At 47.5% G+C, this 26,552-nt stretch overlaps 1 protein-coding gene across 4 annotated transcripts in view; it reads right to left on the bottom strand.

Annotated features, from left to right (window-relative positions):
• Positions 1–26,552, bottom strand: part of USP40 (ubiquitin specific peptidase 40) — a 2,045,603-nt gene that overhangs the window by 1,377,843 nt on the left and 641,208 nt on the right. For all 4 annotated transcript variants that reach the window (XM_069616007.1, XM_069616010.1, XM_069616008.1 and 1 more), the window contains one exon: positions 25,242–25,349. In XM_069616007.1, the coding sequence (XP_069472108.1) occupies positions 25,242–25,349 (108 nt within the window). The remainder of the gene's footprint in view (positions 1–25,241; positions 25,350–26,552) is intronic.

Genomic DNA, 26,552 nt, shown 5'->3' with positions numbered 1-26,552 from the left:
CAAAGCCTCATCCACCGCTTTCCCGAAGAGGTTAGACTCCTCAATGGGCTTATTAATGAGGGAGGCTTGAGTTTCCGGTTTAAAACCTGATGTACGCAGCCAAGCGTGTCTTTTCAGTAGGGTTCCTTGGGCCAGGGACCTGCCCGCAGTTTCCGCAGTGTCCAGAGTCTTTTTGATGTCATGCTGGTTAACTTGTCTTCCCTCCATTACAATGGAGAGATGTTTTGACTTGGCAGGTTCAGGAACCTCTAAGGAGGCCTTCCTGGAGCAAGTTCCATTGGGCGTCGGCATAGCTTGCCGACAGCGTTGTTTTATTAGCAATCCGCGTAGTGTATGCGGCCGCCGACATGACACGTTTGCCAAGGGAATACAGTCGCTTGGATTCCTTGTCCAGCGGTGATTTCCCTGTGGCAAGGGCTATCCCTGCCCTTTTCCGAGTAGTAGTCACTACCAATGAATCTGGGACGGCATGTCCTCTGATGTATAGAGGGTCGGAAGGGGAGGGGAGGAATAATTTTTCGAATCTTGGGTTAACCGCCCGAGTTTGAGCTGGTGACACCAATGAGGTGGGCCACCCTTCTCTTGATAGAATTAAGGAGGGGGATGGCCTGGCTAGATGGAGGTTTCTCCTTAAGGATATCCTCTACAAAATCCTGCTCAGACACATCCTCGAGTAGAAATTTTAAAGTATTCAGCTGCTTTTTTCAACATGGAGTTGAATGCCATTTGGTCATCTACAGGAGAGGCCTGGCGAGCCGGGGTGGACAGAGGAGAATCCTGGCAGAAAACATCAGTGTCCTGATCTTCTTGTGTCCATGGATCTTGACCTTCCTGCTGGGTTTCTTCCCAGTTGTCCATAGTATCCTGTTCTTCCTCATAACTTTGTAGGAATGAAGCTTCCTCCTCTTCATTATAAATGTCCCTATATGAGTCCATGTGGACAACGTCTTCCTGCTGAAAGGTAGAAGACTGATCATCTTGAATTTGGAGGTTAGGGTCTACCAGAGCCCTTTTCGGAGGAGGATCAGAAAAACTGATAATCTTCTCCAGCCAATCCATACATCCTTCAAACTTTTCTGTAGTCCATTTAGTGGACCCAAACGGGCATACGAATGGAAGACGGGCGTTCTCCACCCTACGGCGTCGAGAAGAGTCTCCTAGGGTGTCGGAAAGAGGCTCTTGACTATCTACGTACTCATCGTAAGAATCGGGATTCCAATCCGTCTAAACTTTTTCCGCAGCTTGTCCCATAACTTTAGGCGGAACCGGGGTAAGACCCACCGCCGCAGTCATTCTTTCGATGCAGCTTTCGATAGTCGCCGAATCGGCATGAGACAGACGTTCCGATGATTTATCGGTAGGTGTATTACCTTCCGTGGCGCTAGATGACCTAGCGGTTGGTTTTTCGGGTAGAGGCCTAGCTGAAGTTTTCGGGCCTACCGCAGCCTTCGGGACCGTCGAATTTCTGCGCTTCGACGTGTAAAGTTTTTGGAGCAGCGCCCTTACTCGATTTAGATTGCCCAGTCGCAAGATGCTGCTGCGGATGCGAGGAAGGCTTTGGATCTGAACGATCGGAGGGAAAAAGCTAAGTTTTCGGCCGCCCTGTTGGCGCTTTCACCTTTTTCCACAAAGACTTCGAAAACAGTGTAGGGGTTGTTTGCTTAGTGTGATGCGCTTGTACGCCCCTTTCGCCGGGTGTTGTCCCTGTAGCGAGACCAGATTCAGGCCTTAAAGGGTCGGGGACAGGCGTGGCAGACCTAGAAATGTCCGCCTCGAGGTCTATAACATCCGCAACAGATGTTTGGTCACCCGAAGTACCCACGTCACTCTCAGTGGGTGTGGCGGTGGGGGAAGGGGTTTCCATCCGCGACATACGGTACGCGGCCCACTGCTTTACACGGCCCTCCTTAAGGGTCTTAGACCGAAGGAGTTTGCAGGCCGCACACCGCTTCTTGTCGTTCTCTAGGGGGAGACAGGCGTTAAACGTCCTGTGTTTGTCCTTCCAAGGATATCTGACGCTACACTTAGGGAAGAATCTAAAAGGAGTCCTTTCCATAGCTAAACGGAAGGATGACAGACCAAAACGGAAAAGAGTGGAAAGGAGGAAAGACAAACCGACAATATGTCCACCCCGACCCCACTCTCCCTACTGTATAGGTCGGCCAGAGGGCTCGACCACGTGAAGAAAAAAAAAATAAAAAAAATAAATAATAATCGACCGCCGGATTTTAGGCGCCAAAATCCACAGCCGTAGACGAATCCCCCATAGTCTTCGTCGAAGATGTTCTTGGTGAGCTAAGTGACTTAACGGGGAATAACCGACAAGTCGGTAAGATAAACAATGTCTCTTCAAAGAGCTCTGCTATAGGGCGACCAGTTATCTGGGCGGAAAAAAACAATCAGAGGGACCTCTGCGTGTGAGGGATTTTGGGTACACTAAATGTCACGATAGGGATAATGTTACGGACACGCCTATGCCGATGTCCCCTTTCGGTCCCCGAAAGACAAGATGCAATACTCCGCGGTTAACACTGGATGTTGGACTGTTAGGGAGAATTCTCTGGTTAGGCTGAATTTCCCTACCTAGTGAGTCCCCCAGCAGCTTTGCTGGATTTCTGGGGTTTAATTTTTTTCTCCTGCCAAGAGTGAGACTCTTTTACCCTCACTCTTGGACATGTTGAAGTGTGTTTTCTTGGTTAAACCTTGTGTTGAATGGGCTATGGGGTCTTTTACTCCATAGGGCCTCATGTATTTTTGTGCTGTGGGTCACACAGCACCCTCTGTGCCGTGACCCAGGGGTGTCCTAGGGACTCCCCAACATAGACTCCATACCCTGGGACTGACTACTGTCTCCCAGGGCATGTAAAGTCACCAAAGACTTTGCTAGTCTTGAATCCTGAACAGAACCAGTACAAACCATCATATTGTGGACGTACTGGCTGGGGCAATTCGATTGCCCCAGGGTCTGTTAGTCGAGGGGGCACGTCTCCGTCCCCCCTGATCGAGTTTTGGCTGGTGGCAGTGGAAACTACTTTTTATATTCGACCGCGAATATTTCCCTATGGGATTTCCCATTGTTTTAGGCTAACACATTTAATTATTTATTTACGGTAGCCTTAAACATACCGCCGGTTTATATATTTATTTTTATAACTCCGGTTGGGACTTTTTGCCAAAACTTGATTCTAAAATGGCGTTGGTGTTCGCCTCTGTAACTCTGACCCAAAGTGGAGCCCTTTGTTCCACTTTTGGCGGGCTTCTCCACAGAAGCCCTCCAAAGTGGTGCCACTCTGTCTGGGGTACTTAGGAGGGGTGGAGGGGGATTTAGGCACCCTGGACTGAGTTACCTTGGTAACTCAAGTCGCACTCCGTCCTGATTGGCCCAAGTGGTGAGCCGCCCGGCTCACCACTTAGCATGTTTGAGTGACAGCTAGGCTGGGTGAATGGGGGTTTGCTGCATAAAAGCAGGGCTTTGGGGACTGGGACTTCAGAAGTCGCCACAGGACCAAGAATCCGACGAGGGAAGAGCTGAGCCGACCTGCTTCGACGACACCACCCGGTGGAGCCCTGCTGAACCGTCTCACCACTTTTTCCCGACGACCGAGGAGAACTCTTAACGGAGTGGCTCCTTCCCTTGACTGGTGGGGACAACCAGTTTTCGCCTTCTTTCCGTCCTTTTGAGGTATCTCGTGGCCGCCTTGCCTGTGCCAAGCACCCCGGCATCCGGAATACCACACTTTACCCCCATACCGCGAAAGTCGGTACCAACCCTTGAACCGGAGGACTCCGCGGCTGGTTTCTTCCCGGGCAGTGCTACGACCTTTCTCTTCTGCTCTTCAGCGAGAGATTCTTCTCCCCTGACCGACGTCGAGCCTTGCTGTCGCTGCCTGGAACAACTGCCCCCGCTGGAGGATCCTTTCCGCTTAAGGTACTGTGTTCCGCCTGGCTTCCCTTGCTACCGACTGTACGGGGTAGATTTAGTCCCCGGCTTTCGAACCTGGGAGTGCCTGGGACACTTTGGCTAAACTTTCTGAGCCACTCTAAACTCTTTTTGACTCTTTGCAAGACTTTGAATCTCTAACTAACAGTGTGATCTTGGGCACATTTTCGCTCCGGCTACTCTAAGAGTGGGCCCTGCCTAGTGACTTTTGCTCACCTGTGACTTTATTCTTCTTTAAGCCTATTGCAAGTGTTCTGGACCTTAGAGTGGTGTGTCTAACCTATTTCTGCTTTTTCTCTCCCTTTCTTGGAAACTACTAGAGTGTCATCTAACGTTAAGCACTCACCTCTGTTTTAATTAAGTGGTGTTAACCTCGAGTTGTCTAGATAGGAGAAAGGATTGAATTTACTTTCAGTATAACTGTGTTGAAGTGCTTTTACTATATTTTTGCTAGAGTGTTTTTAACTTATGTGTATTTTAAATAAATAACTATATACTTTTGAAACCAAGCTCTGGTCAGTGTTTGCTTGTGCTATTGTGTTTTGGTACATATTGTGTATACTTTACATACTGCCTAACTCTTCTTGAGAGAGGTCTGACTGCTCAGCCACAGCTACCAGGTAAATCTGGGTGGTACAGACTGCTACCAAAGGGGTTTACTGCTCTACCTGTAGTCTTAAATCTTTTGCAGTGTTCCCCAAGGGAACTGCACAGGTTTCTGCCTAACACTGGTGTACAGCGGTGGGATTTGTATTGAGTATACATTTTATTGTGCTTTAGATACCTTAGTGCAACTAACCACAAAGCTTAGCACTGAAAAAGTAAAACCTCTAACATGTCAGTTATAGAAAGCTATAGTCAAGAGTCCCTTGCAGCCAAAACTGCTGATTGTTTAAGAGTGCTCTGTAAACATAAGGATCTCCTGACTAAGGGCAAGAAAATGGAGCTGATTGAAAGATTGTTAGCTAACCAAAGTCTGGGTGATAGTTCAGAGGAACCTACCACTCCAGCAACTGTAGATGACAGTGTTGAAGTTAACATGGAACAAAATGTTGATGTTTCTGAGGAAGAGTCAGAAGAGGAGGGTGAGGCTGTTGTAACTGTCCCCCCTAGGCCTCTGCCTGCTCTACCTGCTGTGCCTACTGGACCTTTACCAGGTCCCACATTTAGTCCTCAGTACTTTGAACTAGAGAAAATGAAGCTAGAATTGGAGTATAAGAAACTTAATGCTCAAACTGACAAAGAACTAAGGCTAAGGGAAATGGAGCTCAAGTATGACTTAGAAATGAAGAAATTATCTGTTGAGAATGTTTCTCTCTCTGGCTCCTCTAGAAGTTCCAGTCCTAAAAGACCCCGGATGCCTAAAGAATTGGTTGGTATGTATGAGCCTAAGTTGGATGTGTTGGATTGGTTGTCTCTGTTTGAATATAATCATGGGCTCCAGAACATCACAGGAAATGACTTACTCACCTGGTTGTTCTCTAGGCTTCCCCCTGTTGCAACTGATGTGGTAATGGAGATGGGGGAGGAGGATAGGAAGGACTATGAATGTGTGAAACTAGCTTTGATAGCTAGGTTTGGGAAGACCCCTTCCCAGTATCTTAAGAGGTTTAGGAGCCTCAAAAAGCATGATGGTACCCCTTGGGCTACCTGGGTGAGTGAATGTTTGAAAAACTTAGAGGGATGGATTAAGGGTTACAAGGTGAACACTTATGAAGGTATGAAGAATTTGTTTATGTTGGAGACTATTTATGATGCCTGCTCTCCTGAGCTCAGACAACACTTGGCTGATTCCAAGGAATTAGATTCCCGGAAACTAGCTAAGGCTGCTGACTTGTGGGTTGCCAACAGGGCCACTCACAAGGATTCTGGGGTCACTCAGAAGAAGGATGGGGAGAAACAGCCAAAAAAAAGACTCCAAGGAGAATTCTAATAATTCCTATCCCAAAGAGGGCCCCAAACCACAAAATAACCAGGGTAAGCCACATGGGAAACCTAGTCAGGCTACTGTACCTTCTGGCCACAAGCCAGAAGGAGGTCAGAACAAGCCACCCTTCCAGAGAGCATTTGGACAATGCTATGTCTGTCAGGGTACTGACCATATCAAAGGAGATCCCAAGTGCAAGGGTAAACCTGCAGGGATCAGCACAGTCTCCTTAGCCTTCACTCCTGAGGATGAAGTACAGATGGCTAGTGCCCACTTTGAACTCTTTGCTGAAGAACCCTTGGGTCTTCAAGCAACTGTAAACTTAGAGCCTATGGGTCTGGTTAGTCCCCAGAATAGGGTTGTGTATAACTCCCTACCTGTTAACTCTAAGGTGTATTATGTGGACAGTGTTCTTGTCAATGGCCAGGATACTCCTGCCAGGAGAGACACTGGGGCCAGCAGAACAGTAGTGGATGAAAGCTTCTTTCAACCTGAGGATGTGGCCAACGCACCCAAAGGTCCCACTAAAATGTCTGGAGGCCCTGCCCAAATGGTTCCTATTCTACCAGCCCTCATTCAGTGTAACAACATGACAGTGAGGATCCCTGTCAGTGTTCAGACTGAGGTACCTGGGAAGGTCCTGTTGGGGAATGACCTAAGAACTCTAGGAGTAGTGTCACATACCCCCAGGCCTCCCAGTATGGAGAAGCAGAACTTAACCAAATTGGCTAGACAGGCTACCTTGAAGGACCCTTCTAAGCCTGTGGGACCCTCTACTGAGAACCCCACTACAAGCCCTGGTGTTAGTAAGTTGACCTCTAACCCAGGCACATTTCAGGATAGTATGCTAGGAACATGGGAGCCCCAACCAAGCTCCACCCTTGTTCCCCTAGTCTCAGAGTCTCTGACTCACCCTACTTCTGAGGAAGAGGTGGATAGACCAACTAGGCCCCTATCTGGACCTGAGAGAACTGGTAATTCTCAGCGCTGGTGGAAAACCCGAAAAGAAAAGTCTAAGGCCAAAAACCTTCAGACTGTTGGACCTTCTACTGAAGACCCCAACTCAAATCCTAATATTAGGGGGGAAACTCCTAAAATAGGTAAGGGTAGATCTAAGAGGAAGGGGAAGCAGGTACATTGCCTAACCCCAACCCCTCCAACCAAGAGGCCTAAGACCCAACCTGCTCCCACAAGAGAGGTGGTGAGGAACCTTGGAGGCCCCTCTAGATCTAAGGGGATCCTTTATAAGGGCCCCTTCAAAAAGCCTAACATAGGTTCAGAAGTTGTACCAACTTCTGAGGGACTGGTCAACCAGATCCCCTATAACAAAAAGACTGATGCCCACCCTTTGCCCAGGACAGATGAGTTGGTGGATAAACTTGGTGCAGCCAAGTACCTCAGCACATTTGACCTGACGTCAGGCTATTGGCAAATAGCCCTGACAGACCATGCCAAGGAGAAAACTGCATTTTCGACCCCAGTTGGCTTGTACCAGTTTAAGGTCATGCCTTTTGGACTAAAAAATGCACCTGCCACATTCCAAAGGATGGTGAACCAGGTTCTGGCTGGGATGGAAGATTTCTGCATGGCATACTTGGATGACATTGCAGTCTTCAGCCACTCCTGGGAAGAACATGTGAACCACCTAGGACATGTGTTGCAGGCTCTGAAACAGGCCCATTTGACAATCAAAGCCAGTAAGTGCCAGATTGGTCAAAGTAAAGTGGTCTACCTTGGACATGAGGTAGGAGGTGGAGAAATAAGGCCTTTGCCCAGCAAGATTGAAGCTGTGCAAAATTGGACAACACCAACTACTCAAACCCAAGTGAGAGCTTTTCTAGGCCTCACTGGGTATTACAGGAATTTCATTGAGAACTATGGGACCATAGCTTCTCCACTGAATGTAATCTCCTCTCCCAAATTCCCTAAGAAGGTAAAATGGAATGAGGAGTGCAATCAGGCCTTTGAAAAACTGAAGAGAGCTCTTTGCCAGGCTCCAGTATTGAGAGCTCCTGACTACCACCAACCTTTCATTGTACAAACTGATGCTTCCAATGTAGGTATAGGTGCAGTTCTAAGCCAACTGGATGAGAAGGGTAGGGAGCACCCCATTTGCTTCATCAGTAGGAAACTGAAGGATCCTGAGACAAGGTGGGCAACTATCGAAAGAGAATGCTTTGCTATTGTGTGGGCACTGAAGAAGTTTAGGCCATACTTGTATGGTTCTACTTTTGTTATTCAGACTGACCACCAACCCTTGAGATGGTTAATGCAAATGAAAGGGGAAAATCCAAAACTATTGAGATGGTCAATCTGCCTGCAAGGGTTTGATTTCACCATTGAGCACAGGTCAGGGTGTCACCATCAAAATGCTGATGGACTCTCTAGGATGTATATCATCGACTAGAGGTATGAGGTTCATCCAGGAGTGGATTAAATCCTCCTGTCCCTTAGTCTGGGGGGGGCGAGTGTTAGGGAGAATTCTCTGGTTAGGCTGAATTTCCCTACCTAGTGAGTCCCCCAGCAGCTTTGCTGGATTTCTGGGGTTTAATTTTTTTCTCCTGCCAAGAGTGAGACTCTTTTACCCTCACTCTTGGACATGTTGAAGTGTGTTTTCTTGGTTAAACCTTGTGTTGAATGGGCTATGGGGTCTTTTACTCCATAGGGCCTCATGTATTTTTGTGCTGTGGGTCACACAGCACCCTCTGTGCCGTGACCCAGGGGTGTCCTAGGGACTCCCCAACATAGACTCCATACCCTGGGACTGACTACTGTCTCCCAGGGCATGTAAAGTCACCAAAGACTTTGCTAGTCTTGAATCCTGAACAGAACCAGTACAAACCATCATATTGTGGACGTACTGGCTGGGGCAATTCGATTGCCCCAGGGTCTGTTAGTCGAGGGGGCACGTCTCCGTCCCCCCTGATCGAGTTTTGGCTGGTGGCAGTGGAAACTACTTTTTATATTCGACCGCGAATATTTCCCTATGGGATTTCCCATTGTTTTAGGCTAACACATTTAATTATTTATTTACGGTAGCCTTAAACATACCGCCGGTTTATATATTTATTTTTATAACTCCGGTTGGGACTTTTTGCCAAAACTTGATTCTAAAATGGCGTTGGTGTTCGCCTCTGTAACTCTGACCCAAAGTGGAGCCCTTTGTTCCACTTTTGGCGGGCTTCTCCACAGAAGCCCTCCAAAGTGGTGCCACTCTGTCTGGGGTACTTAGGAGGGGTGGAGGGGGATTTAGGCACCCTGGACTGAGTTACCTTGGTAACTCAAGTCGCACTCCGTCCTGATTGGCCCAAGTGGTGAGCCGCCCGGCTCACCACTTAGCATGTTTGAGTGACAGCTAGGCTGGGTGAATGGGGGTTTGCTGCATAAAAGCAGGGCTTTGGGGACTGGGACTTCAGAAGTCGCCACAGGACCAAGAATCCGACGAGGGAAGAGCTGAGCCGACCTGCTTCGACGACACCACCCGGTGGAGCCCTGCTGAACCGTCTCACCACTTTTTCCCGACGACCGAGGAGAACTCTTAACGGAGTGGCTCCTTCCCTTGACTGGTGGGGACAACCAGTTTTCGCCTTCTTTCCGTCCTTTTGAGGTATCTCGTGGCCGCCTTGCCTGTGCCAAGCACCCCGGCATCCGGAATACCACACTTTACCCCCATACCGCGAAAGTCGGTACCAACCCTTGAACCGGAGGACTCCGCGGCTGGTTTCTTCCCGGGCAGTGCTACGACCTTTCTCTTCTGCTCTTCAGCGAGAGATTCTTCTCCCCTGACCGACGTCGAGCCTTGCTGTCGCTGCCTGGAACAACTGCCCCCGCTGGAGGATCCTTTCCGCTTAAGGTACTGTGTTCCGCCTGGCTTCCCTTGCTACCGACTGTACGGGGTAGATTTAGTCCCCGGCTTTCGAACCTGGGAGTGCCTGGGACACTTTGGCTAAACTTTCTGAGCCACTCTAAACTCTTTTTGACTCTTTGCAAGACTTTGAATCTCTAACTAACAGTGTGATCTTGGGCACATTTTCGCTCCGGCTACTCTAAGAGTGGGCCCTGCCTAGTGACTTTTGCTCACCTGTGACTTTATTCTTCTTTAAGCCTATTGCAAGTGTTCTGGACCTTAGAGTGGTGTGTCTAACCTATTTCTGCTTTTTCTCTCCCTTTCTTGGAAACTACTAGAGTGTCATCTAACGTTAAGCACTCACCTCTGTTTTAATTAAGTGGTGTTAACCTCGAGTTGTCTAGATAGGAGAAAGGATTGAATTTACTTTCAGTATAACTGTGTTGAAGTGCTTTTACTATATTTTTGCTAGAGTGTTTTTAACTTATGTGTATTTTAAATAAATAACTATATACTTTTGAAACCAAGCTCTGGTCAGTGTTTGCTTGTGCTATTGTGTTTTGGTACATATTGTGTATACTTTACATACTGCCTAACTCTTCTTGAGAGAGGTCTGACTGCTCAGCCACAGCTACCAGGTAAATCTGGGTGGTACAGACTGCTACCAAAGGGGTTTACTGCTCTACCTGTAGTCTTAAATCTTTTGCAGTGTTCCCCAAGGGAACTGCACAGGTTTCTGCCTAACACGGACCATATGCACAGCATGTGATTCTAAGCAGATTAACAAGCATCAGAATTTTCCTTTCCTCTCCTTCCCCCAGAAGCTTGCTGTTGCCAGAGCTCTGGTTCTCTCTAGGCTGGAATATTGCAGCAGCCTCTTTCTAAATCTGCCTGCTTCTACTCTACGGTTTCTACAACTCATCCACAACAGGACTGAGAGATTTGTCCTTCGCCTCAAGCCCAGGGATCGTATCTCTCCAGGACTAAAATCTTTGCACTGGCTCCCAGTGGCTGCGAGGATTAAGTTTAAAACCCTCTGCATCATCCACAAGGTCTTTGGGGGCCTGGGGCCTCAATACCTTCAACTCTCTCTTCCTAAATATCTTCCTTCTCGAGCTCTTCGCTCATCCGCCTCCAACTCCCTCAGGGTCAGTCGCTTCGCCAAGCAATGAGTTGGTGGTAGATCTCTTTCTTCGGCTGGTGCCTCCCTCTGGAACAGCCTCCCTGACTCCCTTAAACTTGAGGAGAACCATCACCAGTTCCGGAAGCACCTCAAAACCTTTCTATTTGCTTCTGCTTTTTCTCCTCTCCTCTGCTGACCTCCTGGCTGTAACCGGAACTGCACTGGCTACCTGGACGCCCTCTGATCTTGGGCCCAGGTACCTCCACCGCCAGCGTCACACCTGCACTGCCCACCCCTGCACTTAGTGACTGTTTCTGTATCCCTACAGTCCCCTCCCAGCCCTTGATACCGGATGTCTGCACTTACCTATGCACTTACCCTTGCACTTGCCACTTGCTGGACGTTACTTTCCTATTGTTATTATCTATTCCCATGTACTGCACTGTCCCTCCACCCCTTCCCTCACGTGATCTGAATGACATCTGGCCTAGTAGGATCGTTGTCCACCCTCCCTTTGTTCCCCTCCGTGGCCTCGTTGCACCTTGAAACACTTGTGTATAGGCACGTTATAAATGCCATATCATTTCATTTATCTAAATAAACTTCAAATTATCCAGTTCATTTTATGGACAGATTTGGACTATTTGCACTCATGGTCCTCAGAGCACCCTCAGCTTAATGATTAGCTTTGTTAGTAAATCAGCTGAAGACGAGACCAAAGTGTCTAGAGGACTAATTTATCCACAATAAACTTCATAATTATTTGCCGAGGTAAACGAGCCTACATTCCCTTTATTAACTACATATATATGCTCTTCTTTGTGGGCCTGCAGTGATGGCCTCATCCAAAGCCATATCCAATACAATAACAGCCTAATGCCAATATTTTTGCCAATGTCCATTTGACCTAAGAATGTGAGCACATTTAATGCACTGTTTTGGGATACATAATACTCTCTTCAAGAATATATTCTGTTCTCACTAGTTCATTAGTGTCACCACAGGCTGAACCCGCGAGAGCCTGTTTATTATAGGCTTTTTATGATTGCCAATATAGATCTGCTCCCCAGCCTTGCACCAAATTTGGCAACCATTTGTGCCAATCTTTAAAGTGTAAAACAACGCATTTAATTATTTCCACTCCATCCACGTATATGATTCAGCCTAAAACCCAAATAATCAAACTCTTTCACTTCCTTGACCATTGAGTCGAACAGATCTCTGTATTCAGCCTTTTTATTTTCTTGCATTTTGGATGGCAAACCATTACTTTGGTTTAGGTCACATTTATTTCCAACCCCTTATTTACACAAAGGTTATGGAATCGTTCGAGTTGTTTCTGCAACCTGAGGGAGTTTTGGAAATGAAAAGAGCATCATCAACATTAAACAAGAGGCCTATTTCCGTGACAATGAAACTCTGGCATCTGCTTCTAATCAGCTAATTTCGTTTGCTATTTTGTTAAACAGAATAGTGTAAGGGCCAGTAAACAACCTTGCTGCACACCTTTGTCAACAGGGAAGTAATTTGTGGTTTCACCATTTTAACCAAATCCAACACATGATGATATAGCCAAGCAGGTCAGAGGGTAAAACGAGGGATGCACTTTTTGGCAATGTGTACTTATTCTTGACCTGATTGAGTGTTGTGTGACTAAACATATTTTTCAGCATATCTGTGTGCTGTATTTTCTATATGTGTGTGGACTAATTGTACCTTTGTGTAAGCCTACTACCCTTATCTGCGATTTAAGCCTCGTCGCTGGGTCTACGTTACATGCCAGGAAAGGTTTAGCTTCCCTTTCTCGTCAGGTCCATTATCCACCCGTCAGGGTTAGTGGCTGTAATGCCTTCAAAAGAGAGTAGTAGAAAAACTACCTTAACACCTAGCATATCTGCTGACAGTTATTTGACCCACGCCTGATTTAACTTCATTCTCTTGCTTAACACATTCATTTTGGAAGCACTAGTGAGACCTTAAGGCTAGGAGATGAGTGATCGCTTGGCCAATTCTAGTCTATGGTATAGTACTACTACCTTCCTTTTGGCGAGTACTGCAGGAAAACCTTACATTCCTTGTATTTCTTTTGACTGTATCAGCATTCCCCTCCCCTGATCCTCCTATCCCCCTTCCCCCTACCCCCCCCCCATCTATAGTGATGCTGGGACATGCTAGTGGCAGTGGTACCTTAATTTTACATTTTCTGGGTGTATTCCTGTGCACCTTTCACTTTTTTACCGAAAGGAAACTTTTTTTCACTAGCATGCTCAAATGTCTGGTCATGTTGATTACGCCCCGACTATGTGCTTCACTATCCTTTTGGCAGTATTGATGCAGGGGACAGTCGGAAATAGCCATATTTAGTCATTTTCTTTGCAGGCTCTAGCCAAAGCCAGAGGAGCAGACCATGTCACAAAGACTACTGCTGACTGGGCAAGGAGCTGCATACAGCCCCAAAACACATACCAAACATGTATGAGGTCATGACTGTACCTGATATGGCTGTCGATAATTGGAAAGCTATTCTGAGTCAAGTCTGAATGTTGCAGGTCCCCCAATAGCGCGTGTCCTAATGAATAGCAGGAGTTGTTTTTTTAGCGCGTTCACAATTTTCACGTGAGTGACGTTGTGTAAGATGGCGCGTGTTGGGTTGCGATAGAGCGCGAGTCCATATTAACTAAGCGCAAGTTGTTTTTAGCGCGTGTACAAGTTTTACGTGAGTGACGCCGCATATAACCGCGTGTGTTCGGTTGCGATAGACCGCGAGTCCATTTTAACGTAGCGCGAGTTGTTTTCTCAGCGCGTACGTGTGTTTTCACGCATGCGTGTATTTGTTAAGATACGCGTGTGATTTTTCTGCGCGAGGACAATTTTTCACGTCTTGTGATTTCGCGTGTTAATTGCAAATGCGCCTCAAGAAAGTAACTATACGTTCGAATGTGTAAAAAAGAAAAGATTCACACTCAGATGAAGAGCAGTATTCAAGAAAGTTATGAGTTTCTATTTAATGTAATTTTCACGCAAATGGGAATTCAATACTTCAAAGAAAGACTGCATTTCGCAAAACCACTTAAAACTCAAACTTCATAGAGTTAAATGAAATTTATAAGCATCTGTAAGGTGCTTGCAGGGGTCATTACTTTTGGATACAAAAGAGACTTGAATGGCTAGTGACAATATGCATTAAAGCATGATAATAGTCCACAAGATATTCAATACCGATAATTAACCTCTAAGTCTTAAACAGAGGTTTAAGAGGTAAAGAAGTTAGAGTTTGTTTAAAAATAATTTAAGAAAAGAAGTTTACATTAACGTTTAAGTAACCAAATGTATTTGTTTACTACAGATACCAGAGCCTACCAGAAGGTTGCAGGGCTGCAGTATCTCCATTGTTATGGTCTCCAAATTCCCCTTTCCCTTTCTTGGGGTTCGCAGCTCAGCTTTTACTTTAGGGTTGAGAGATGAACTCTTGGTGAGGGTCTGTGGGGCCAGCATCAGCTCCTGTGGAATTCAGTCAAGCCGGATCCTGACACCGCCTTGCCAAAGGCCAGATCCTGCCCATGGATAGAATCTAGGGAGTAGTGTTGTACAAAAGTATGGACCGAAGCCCATGTCGCTGCTTCAAAGATGTTACGAATAGGAACACCCCTCTGCAGGGCAGTAGAGGCAGCCATACCCCTAGTAGAATGGGCCCGTAAGCCTACCGGTGGGTCCTTACCCAGCAGGCGTAACATTCAGAAATTGCCAAGATAATCCATCTAGACAAAGTCTGCTTAGTCACAGCTTGTCCCAAACGCCTTCCAGCGTAACCAATAAAGAGCTGATCGTCCACTCTGACCCGGGACATGCGTGAAATGTTACAGCTTAAAGCTCTCCTAGGATCCAACCTATGGAGCCTCTCCTCTTCCTTACTAGGATGTGGAGGAGGATACAATACCGGAAGAACAACCTTCTGGCTTAAATGAAATTCTGGCACCACCTTCGGAAGAAAGGAAGGACAATCCTGTCCTTATGAAACACAGTGAAGGGTGGCTTAACTGAAAGTGCCTGCAACTCACTCAATCTGCGAGCGGAAGTGACCGCAACTAAAAACACAGTTTTAAGGGTTAACAGCCTCAAAGGACAAGAATGTAAAGGCTCAAAAGGAGCACCCATAGGGAATTTAAGAACAATGTTCAAATCCCAACCAGGCACCTGGAAAGGTGATGGTGGAAACACATTAGTGAGTCCTTTGAGAAACTGAGAAATTAAAGGAATTTTGAAATAGGAACACTCCTCAGACGAGCGCTTAAATATAGACAGCGCCTCCAGGTAACCTTTAACAATAGCCACTTGCAGGCCCCTCAGGGCCAATGAAAGCAAAAAAGACAGAACCACAGGAACGTCACATGACAAAGGATCCAGATTCTGAACCCTGCACCAGTCTCAGAACTTTCTCCAACGGCAACGGTACAGGGACTTAGTCGCCGGCCGTCTGGCCGAAAGAAACACCTCCATCACGTCTTCAGGGAGGTCCCAATCCTTATACCTCAACCTTTCAGAAGCCAAGCGTGAAGGTTGAGGGACCTGAACTCTGGATGGAGAACCTGCCCCCCTCCCGTGAGAGCAGATCGTCTCGGTAGGGAAGACGTGGAGGACAGATGGACAAGTCGAGAAGGTCCAGGTACCACGTCCTCCGGGCCCATGCCGGAGCAATGAGGATCCTCAGGGAACCGAACCTCCGTAGCCTCCGCAGCACTTGCGGGATGACGGGGACTGGAGGAAACGCGTACAGCAGTGGGAAGGACCACTCCACTACGAACGCTTCTCCTAAGGCTCCTTTTTAGAGGAAATTCCCGTGAGCAAAACCTTTCGCAATTCCGGTTGACACTGGAGGCGAAGAGATCTACTTGAGGGGTCCCCCAAAGGGCGAAGATCTCCAGGAGAATCTCCTGAGCCAGCTCCCACTCGTGAGAGATCACGCACTGTCTGCTCAGAGTGTACGCTGTCTCGTTTTCATCTCCGGCCAGATGAACTGCCGAGATCGAAACTTCCTGCTGGATGGCCCAGAACCCGAGCTGCATCGCTTCCCTGCACAGAGGAAGTGACCCTGCTCCCCTTTCTATTGAGGTAGTGCATGGCCACTGTGTTGTCCGTTAGAATCGGGACATTCTTCCCTCGCACAGTCGGCAGAAAAGCCTTCAGGGAAAGCCTGACGGCCCGCAGCTCCAACATATTGATATGGAGTCTGGACTCCGACGGAGACCAACGACCGCTGACTGTCAACTCGTTGGCATGAGCTCCCCATCCCGTGAGGGATGCGTCCGTCACGATCGTCACCTCCGGCCAGGGCAGCCAAAATGGAACCCCCCTCATCAGATTGTCTTCGACGGCCTACCACAGAAGGTCCTGGGCGACTGAGGGCAGCACCTGAACGGGGTCCGACATCCTACCGGAGGACTGTGACCACTGGAGCTTGAGGGCCCATTGCAGAGATCTCATCCGCAACCTGGCCTCTGCCACCAGAAGAATGCAGGATGCCATGAGGCCGAGCAACCTCAAGAACTCGAACGCCGGGAGCGTCTGGGCAAGTTGAAACTTGTGCACCATCTGCTGAATGTGAAGAGCCCTCACCTGGGGAGGGAAACACTGCCCCGGGGATGTGTCGAGCACTGCTCCGATGAACTGGTGCCGCTGTGTTAGCGTCAAGTGGGACTTCTTTAAGTTGAGCTAGAAGCCCAGCTTGTGAAGGGAGTGGCAGGTGACGGAAAAATGATTCAGGACCTGCTTGGGTGAGCTCCCCCTGATCAACCAATCGTCCAGGTAGGGGTAGACGTGAATCCCCCCTTTCCTGAGATACTCTGCCACCACCACCATGAGCTTGGTGAAAACCCTCGGGCGGAGGTCAAGTCGAACGGCAGGACCCGAAACTGAAAGTGCGAGTCGCCAACCGCGAACCTCAGGTATTTCTTGTGCTTTGGATGGATCGGCACATGAAAATAAGCATACTTGAGGTCGAGACACCCCAACAAGTCCTGAAGTTAAAGGGCCTGGAGGACTTGAGGAAGAGTAACCATCTTGAACTTGTCCTTCCTGAGGAATTTGTTCAAACCGCGCATGATGGGTCTCAATCCCCAGTCTTTCTTCGAAATCAAAAAATAAGGGGAATACCATACCTTGTTCCGCCCCGCTACAGGCACCAGTTCTATGGTGCCTTTCTCCAGAAGGGATTGAATTTCCTGCGCAAGGAGTGCATCCGGACTCTTCAAAGAGAGATTGCCTGGTGGATTGTTTAGAGGCCTCTGCCGGAAAGGAAGACAGTAGCCGTGGGCTATGATCTCCAGAACCCCACACATCTGAAGTAATGGCACACCACTCTACAAGATGCTCCGCCAGCCTTCCCCTAACCGGCGAACCATGGGACATGGCCTCATGACTGAACTGAAGTGCTGCGGCAGTGCCTGAGGGCAAAGAGGCAACAGCCCGAGCGGCCTTGGCACCTCGAGTACCCTGTTTTCCACCTCTGGAACTCCTACGGTGGCCACTTTTGACTAGCAGCTCCTCTTGATTTACTAAAAGACAAGTAATATCGAAAGGTACCTCCCCTCCATTGTTGTCGCTTAGGACCAAAAGGCAGAGGTTGGCGAACTGCAGCGCCCAACGACTTTGCTGCAGCTTTGGAGGTCTGCAACCTCTCAAGGCTCTCGTCAGCCTTGCTGCCAAAAAGATGTTTACCATCAAAGGGCATGTTGAGGAGCTGAGCTTGCACATCAGGAGCAAACCCCGACTTCCGCAACCACGCAAACCTGCGTATTATGGTGCTCGCCGCCATGGACCGGCTGACGCAATCAACCATGTCCAGACCCGACTGAACGGACTCACACATGGCGTCCTTGCCATCCTGCACGATAGCAAGAAAACCATCCTGTTCCTCCCCTTTGGGAATATGATCAGCCGCTAAGGAGATACAGTTCCACAGAGTGTGTGTGAAACAAGACAAGGCACAAATGGAGTTGGCAGCCTGAAACGCCATACCCCCAGAAGAAAACACCTTCGCCCAGCCGTCAAAACGTCCACCCCCGGAGAGGTGTCCAGCTCACTGGCGTCGTGCAACAATTGGCGCAGGTCCTCAAGTTGGCTATGACCAGAAAGGAGGCCATCAGGAACCTCTGCAGCAACCTCACCTTCCTCAGACCCCTCATCCACCTCAGAAATATAATCCAAAGGCTGGAAAGAGGGTACAGAAAAAGGAACAAAGACATGTTTAGCCTTGGCCAGAGCCTTTCTGGGGGTTCCACCGTGCCACGGGGCACCCCCGACAAAGCCGCCTCGAAAGGCGTCCACGGAATCGGCATCGAGCGCAGCGCCGATAGCTTCGGCGGCGTCGACACAGGCCTCGAGTGCGGAGCCCCAAGCGTGTGTCTCGATCGCCTGGCACAGGTTCTCACGGTCTCGTTGGCGTTGAGTACCGGGACCTGGAACGGGCATGCCTAGAGTGACCATCCTTGTCCAACCGGGACCTTGAAGGCGCCCGGTGGTCACGACGACTGCTCGAGCCCGAAGGCGGACGAGCAGTGTCTCTAGTACAGCCACGTCCGGCGTCCTCAGATGGCGCGGACGGACCGGAGCCCTGTGACTGAAAAATCACCAACATCTCCTTTCGGAAGGAATCCCATTCCTCAGGAGTGGAATGCTTGTTGGGACAAGCAACCCGCCGACGGGCAGAGTCCTCGGACGAGGAAGGCGACCTGTGATGGCACTCTCTGGAGTGCCTCAAAGAGGCAGAGGAATGGCGGGACCGACTCCCAGACCGAGAACCCCCCGACTCACCACGATGCGGAGAGTCGCCACTCGAATCATCCGTCGAAAGACCGGTGGAACGCGACTTCCAGGGCTTGGCCACCTTACCAACCGACAGCTTCTTCTTACGCTCCCGCAAGGCCTTCGATGTGAGCGATTGGCAGCCAACACAGTCATCAGTATCATGGTCCTCCCCGAGGCACCAGAGGCAAGCGTTGTGCGTGTCCGTCAGTGACATCTTGGATTGTGCACACCCGACACTTCTTAAATCCAGACCGCGGGGTGGAAGAAGCCGAAGACGACATACAATATTCAATGAAGAAACTGGTTCGAAGAACCGAAAGAACAGGATTCAGTAGAATCGAGGCACGCCGAGATCTCCGAAGCGAACACGTTTGCGGAAAAAACAGAACTGAGGCTACGGGCATCGTGCGTCCTACTTATAACATCCGGTGACGTTGGCTCGATGGAGGCCCTCTAGGACGGCGTATCGACATCATCGGCGCAGAAAGATTTTCCGAAGCAGCACAGCTGTGGTGATTACTGTCATAGATTATTATTTGGAATACGTCAGAGGACCCAATCCTCTCGAAAGAAAGGTTTGCTTCAGTTCTCTTTTAATCCAACTTGACAACCCAAAGTTCCAACTTGGATTCCAAAGATGATCCACAAATGTTCGACAAAGCTTTTCTCTTTCCATTTGTAGTCGGCAATGTCTAGTTCAATAAAGCCCTTGAAACTGTTTATTGCATCAACAAAGAACATTTCAGAACTTCATTTGTTTTAAAAACACATGTCTTTGTGAGGATATGTTGGCACTACTTTAGTTTCAGTACTACTCCTCCAAAACCCTTCAGTGATTCTATAACTACTTCCCCACAGGTTTTAGCCAACCACAGTACTTCATGAACTTCCACCAGGTTTACCCTCATGCCAGGCTTACTGCTACTACAACTTCCTGCTCCGGTATACTCTTGCCAGACCAGAACCAATGGTCACCAAGCTCTTGTCCTGGTATACTATACTGCCAGCCAGGGAAAACCACTGCAGCTCTCTGTTTGGGTATACTCCCCTGCGCAAACAGAACCAATTGGTACAAAGTTCTATGACCTGATTTACTCCCTTGCCAGATCAAATTACCAGTTCTAAATAGCTCTGCGGTAAGAGTCAACTTCAAAAGGTTTTAACAATGTCTTCTGCTTTACACAATTAAATTTGAAAATGTCTTCAAGGAGAACAAGAATCGCAATGGTGCTATTATACCCAAGTGTTTGCCCCATGCAAGCCAGGAAATGCTTAATTCCTCTTGAACTTCTTGTACCAGAAGGGCAGCCCTCTTGCCAATCTTGTTCCAACTTTGTATTAGTAACCAAATGCTGATAACACTCTCCTTCACAACTCTTTGGATTTGGCAATCTGGGTTTGAAACCTTCTCTACACCTGGCCAATATTCTTCACACACATTATTAGGCTCAATTATTTCCTTTTGGCTTAGGCAACCCTGATTGTCCATCAATTGCATACACGTGAGTGCCTTTCATCTTAGCCAATGATGGTTCAAGGTCACTTCTGGAAATATTGCCCCTTTGTGTGGTTGGCTTTTAAGATAACACACTATGCAACAGTCACCTCCTTCAGATGGAATCTTAATAGTCTTTATGCCAACTACTATCTGCCCATTTTCATTGTTGCTTTTAGCTCATCTGCTTCAGTTCTCCTACGTGGTCAGGCCTCCTTTCCTGCACGGCTTCCTGTGTCCTGCGCTGGCTGCTTTCAGAGCCCTCGTGGATTCCCCAGCGATCCCAAGCTAGTCTGCCACCGGTGACTGCCTCAGAGGGTGGAGTTTGGGGGGGGGGGGGGGGTGGGAGTCACTACTAGGTGTGCTTTCCACTGTGCAACCTCTGCAACAGCCCTAACTTTGCCCAGCGCTCTGGTGCTCGCCTGACAACGCTGGGCATTTTACAGTGGGGAATGTTACACAAAGGTACGCTTTCGCGGGACGAACTCTGCAGCTGAAATCTTGAGCCCATACAACCCTTTCAGGACCGGCATCAACTTCTCTCGCCACTCTGGTCCCGGAGTTGTGGCTCTTCCACAATTTCTTCCTCTGCTGCTTCTTGGAGGCTGCAAAACTCCTCCAAACACTACGACTACTGCCCTCCTGCTGCTGCTTCAGCTGCCTCACTTTCCTCCAGCATCATGGCCTGCACCTGAGGGGGCCTTTTATGCCTCTCAGCCACCCTCAGGTGTGGGTCATCAACCTTAATGAGCTGCATTACACAACCGTGTGTCTCTGCAGCCCTCTTCTTCATCCCACTACTCTGAGAATTCTGGGACTTAAAGTCCCTAACACAAAAGTTTGTTTCATCAACAGCTTCGATCTTACAATAGGCAATTAGGAGACTGTTCTCTTCAGGGAAATTACCTAAGGGGATCACCCATCCCTCCTGACCCGTTTCCCCTCCAATGTGATCCTCCCGGCTAATACTGCACCCAGGGATAGGATCACAAAGCGTATGCCTTTGCCTGGTCTGATGAGGTGTTCCAGTTCAGGTTTCCTGGGTGAATCACCTCCGATTCGTCTGTTCCGAGTTGTTAAGTCCATCGGACGGTGGCCAGGCTCACTTCATCTGCTTATATTGTCTGATGCATTTTGTGGAGTCTCTGGTGTCATGAGGTCAGAAGCAGTGGTCCTTTATCCTCAGCCGGGGTCCAGCCTGGTGATCTTTGGAACCACAAAGTCACTAACGGAAACCAGAAACCACTCAAGCACCTGACCCAGTGGTCATACTTGTCAAAAGAGTTGATCCCTCCCTCTATGATGCAAACAGTGACAGCAGTTTTCCCTAGTGGCTTAGACATGCATAGGGTCCTTGGCCAGCTTGATCAAGAATCAAGGGAGAGGTCTGCATACCTGTTTTTAAGTCCCCTGTGGTAGGTCAAGAGAAGGAGGTTGACAAAGTAGTGGCATTTTGGTAGTACAACATTATTTAAATAATAAGAAAAAGGCCCATCTATCCCTGATCTAAGGGTGTTCCCGACCTAACACAAACTAACTAGGGTGCTCGTCGCCAATATTATAGTCCAAAGCAATAGTCCATCCTTTTTCCTGAACTAATCTGTCCAGACCCTACCACTGGACAAAACAACCAAAATGTGGCCAGGAGAATGACTCCCTTATACTGGACAGGCATGCTCAGCCTTAGTAAGCTATCTTTAAATAGCTTCTCATGATTTCTTGAATGAGTTCCTTTAGATCTTCCAGGGCACTGTTCCACCTCAGGGGTGTCCCCTTTTCTTTGTGTACACAAGTCGCTTGGTTTATCCAATCAGGGTTCCGACCCTTCCATTTGTTGGCAACTTGCAGTGTCTCTTTCTCACTCCCTGTATTCAGACTTGCATGTGCTAATCCGAACCAACTTTTCTTCGGTGGATTCTTTATCCACTTGTTTCCTTTCTTCTCTATCAATATACTGGGACGAATAGACTCCCCAGCACTCTTCACTCATTTTCTACTGGGAAAAGTAATCAGAGTCCCCAAGTACTCTTCACTTATTCTTGTACTGGGACGAGTAGACTGTGTCCCTAAGTATTCTTTACTTATTTGTCTACTATCCGTTTGATTGCCACCAGCTTCACTGATACTATTCTTGTTCTCTTTGTTGATATTTCTGATCATTGCAATTACAGCCTTCGGCCAGCAATGGTTTACTCTTTAATTCCAATCAGCATATTCACTGAGACAAGTATGATTTACACATTTAATTCCGACATACCTGCCCGGTTTCCCCTCCATCCCAGTTACCATCTCTACAGGGGTTTGGCATCACTGGGCCTGTTCTCAGGAATGGAATATTTCTTCTTGTAGTCAGGTTGGCTTTGGGATCTTCTCCGACCCTCTTGCGCTCTCGACACTCATTCCACGTAGTCTCTATCATGGAGGTCTTGGCACTGTTCACAGATGGTACGGTCCACCCTTCTTGGGTCACACCACCAATCACCATAGGTTCTCTGTGTTGGGGTTTTCTTCCCCTTCGTTCTCCTACTTCCAGCTCAATCAGTACTTCCTCCGTACACCAGCTGGTTGCTTTCTCGGGCACAGGACTTCCTTGCTTCGTTCTGCTCTCTCTGCAACGCAGGTTTGAAAATCCTGGGCTTCTCCTTCCCGGAACAGACTCCCTGATAAGAGTCTTCTCTTTTTAAGCTGCTTAGTTGGGTAGTTGGAAGTATTCTTCATCACTCTACTATTCTTGCTCTACACAATATTGTCAATGGTGGAGTGATCAGCATTATTCCTCTATTCTTCTTCACGGTACGATTGATTTTCATTTGAGTGTTAGAAGTAGTGTCCCAATAGCAAAAAGTGGTGTGTTCAAGTTGGATTTCCTGATGCCCTGATGGTGCGAGTGGCTCATATTATAGCGGGAAAGAAGGTTAGGGAGTTCCTTCTTGGAATGGGAGTCCCTGTCCCCAGGGGGAGCTGAGGGGGAGAGGTCTCTCCCTGTGAGGTCCAGTGTACCGCCACCCCTAGGGGGGATATTGTGTAGCAGGCTCACCTCCCTAGCCTCGCAAGTAAAGGCTCCCCATGGGAAGAAGTGATTTCACTCGATTCATCACACATCCCTGAACCCTGGCTCATTTGTATCGCTTTCGACAGAAGAACTTTTACTATCTCTTCAAACTCTGCCAAAGTAGCCAAAACCGGCTTACTTACATTGTACTTTGTGAAACATCTGATCTTATGTTAACTTTGGACTCATTAAGTGAAGTTACTGGAAACTAGTGCTGCCTTACACATTTAGAAGGCCTGCGATAACTAGTGTTGTAAAATAAATAAGTGCACTTACGAGTCTATTTACAAACCTTTCCGTATGTTAACTGTATTTTACACCATGCTTTTGAATTCCTTAACCTAAGCCTTACTTTCAAGCCTCATTACCAAGTGAGAGTTTGATTACACTCAAGTGTTAAATCTTTGAAGTTGCACTAAGGTTGGCTTCGCAGAAATTACACCATAGTGGTTCTTAAAAAGTGCCCTAAATATTAGTAGAATCACTCCTAGATGTTAAGAGGTGACCCACAGAAGCCTTTCCCCCTTGCAAATTCAGAGTAGTAACAGTAATCCGAACCCTTTGACCAAGTCTTGTTCTAGCTGCAAGAGTTCCCACTTCACATCTACTCATATTGTCTAATGTTGCATAACCTCTGGTTGCTTGCTTTCATTATCTCAGCCTCAGTTTCACTTTCTTTACATAAACAGTAAACTGCTTGAAATCGCATCATGCCCTGCGCCATTTAAACCGTCTTCCTCTGCAAATTTGTACTTTAATATATTTGTAATGCGCACCAGGTGACCAGGAGGCGTAAAACAAACACAAAAAGTCCCAACAGGGTCCAGAGTTGAGCAGCCAGAGGAAACAATCTACAAAGATGAGGTGGCTCTACCTAAATAATAGAGTCTTCAACTTCTTCCTAAACACGGCAGGGATTTCAGTTCTCTCAGATTTGGAGTAATTGCATTCCAGGCCTTGGGTGCTGCAGCAAAGAACGCACACTTAACAGCCCGAGTGAGAGTGCATTTAGGTACCTTGAGCAGATTAGATCTGGGAGTCCTTACAGTGGGTTTACTCAGCTGGGCCTCACTCATATATAACAGACTCGAAACACACTAGCCATTACAGTCCTAAACTCTTAAGAGTACTATATATGTTCATGCTGGTCACTACTCAAGGTGGCTCCTACTCTATTGACTCTACGAACACCTGAACATTCTGTTATATTCCAGTGACTTGGTTATGCCGATTAATTTTAAAATGCTACTATGCCTCATTGTATCATTAACCACTGAGTCTATTGGCAGAACATGCGGCTAGAACATGTGTTCAGATCATATTGATTGCTATGCTCAAAACTTATTCATTTACAACTCTACACTCTTCATATAAAGTGATATTGGAGAAACCGTTACCAATCCACAAGTGGAAAACCCATATGAAAGATTGTCTGCAAGCAGGACAGACTGACTCAACCGCAGCGTTCCTTGCTTTTGGACTAGGAAACTATTGCTACGTAAACAATCAATATCTCTGTGTAAACTTATTGAATTCTACACCATTACACAGCCTGAAAAACATTCTATAGCACTTTCTCCCTGGGGCTGTAAATCTGAGAAGCGGCCTTAGCCCTAGTAAAACAGATTGACCTCTGAGCCCAACATTTACGAATTAGATTGTGTATTCCAACATTCGATTAATTCCAGACTAGGTGGAACAGATCCATGATCAATTAATGCATGGCACTTTGCCTTCATAGGGAGTCCCCAAAAAGAAGCAGACGTCTTATGTAAGTAAGCTGTTTAAAAATGGTAAAGATGACCTGGTTGAGACCAATATCAAAGCTTAAGGAATTGGAACTTTTACTTTAGGGGTAGCTCTATGCAGAAGTATGACCAGAACAGCTGTGCAATTTGCATGGCATAACATTAATGTAGGTCATGGAGAATACAGTTGAAGTGACATGGTTGATGCCCATAGGTATCAAGCAGTAGACACGCAACACTGCTCCTCTAAAGAAGTGTGTGTGTGTATGTATACATGTGTGTGTGTGTGTGTGTGTGTGTACATACCTTACGAATTGCCCCATGCTTCTTCCGATACATCTTGTTCCAGGATGTACCTTTCTCCAGTAGCAGCTTCTGTCCAAGGTGATCAACAGATATACTGGGTGCTTCTTCCTGGTGCAAGAGAGATATACACAGGGTAAGAGGACCAGAGAGATGGAGGGTGAGTTTTGAAGATATTGCGGGTGGGGTAGAGTGCAAGGAGCCAAGTGACAGAAGATAAAAGATTAATTAATTAGAGGACCTACAGAAGGAAAGGCAGACAGAACGATGAGAAATAGGAGAATAGTCAGAAGGGAAATCTAACTGGGAGACAGTAAGATATGGCAGATGCACTGAAGGTCACAAAGCATTAAGAGGAAGGGCTTGTGAACGTCAAGGTGAAGAGAGAAGACATGAGAAGGGGAAAGAAACTATTTCAGATTTGCAGAGAAGGGGAAACTAGATGCGATTAATAGACATACTAGTAAGGGAAGCAAGAAAGGGATTCCTTTGAGTCACAGATGAGGAAAGAAAGGGAGACGGATTGATAATTAGAATATATAAGCCTTAGGGATGGGCCAACCCCACTGGTAATGGACCACCACACGCATTAAGGGCCTGAGCAAAGAGATTAAAAAAATGCTGCACAGCCTCGGCCACAAGGTAAGATTTCTATTTTTGTTATTAAGTTAAACATACCCTTACACCCGCATAGAACCAACATGGGTGCTAAGGGTTGAGGGAGGAATTGGGAAGGGAATGGGGCAATGGTGAGCAGCACTCAGGCTGCTCGAAAAGCAGGTTTATACCAGAGAATACAGCCTGCATTCAGAGCTTCCAGATTGGCCAGTGCCCCCTTCCAGGCTGCTAATGGAGAAACAGCATAAGATTGACATTTTATAAAATGTGGAGGAGCAGGAGAGAGAGGGGGAAGATAGAGGTGAGCAAGAGGTGGGCCGTCCAGCAAGAGGTGAGCCATCGGGCAAAAGGTGAGCCAGCAAGCAAGACTTGGGGAAGAGAGGGAAGAGAGAACAGAGGATTTACATTCCTAGAAAAGTGGTAGCTAGAGGGTAAATGAAGAGCAGGCAAAGCATTAGGTTTACACTCCACAAAACAAACATTGACCAAGCCATTTGTTTTTTTTACAGTGAATCTGTGTTGAGAATGATGATTTCTTGCATTAATTTCTGTAAGACTGTGCACGTGAAGAGTATTATGAAGAGCAGAAGATTGTCTGTGCACAGAATCTGAAATGCCCCTTTGCCCTTTTAACACATTCATTGCACACTGATCCAAAGTGTGAGAAAATAACAGCACTATTTGGCAAAGCAGACC

This window comes from Ambystoma mexicanum, chromosome 9 (assembly GCF_040938575.1).
Source record: "Ambystoma mexicanum isolate Mex_15411 chromosome 9, UKY_AmexF1_1, whole genome shotgun sequence".
Classification (NCBI taxonomy): domain Eukaryota; kingdom Metazoa; phylum Chordata; class Amphibia; order Caudata; family Ambystomatidae; genus Ambystoma; species Ambystoma mexicanum.
Note: the sequence above shows the minus strand (reverse complement) of the source record. Positions and strands in the feature narration are given on the sequence as shown.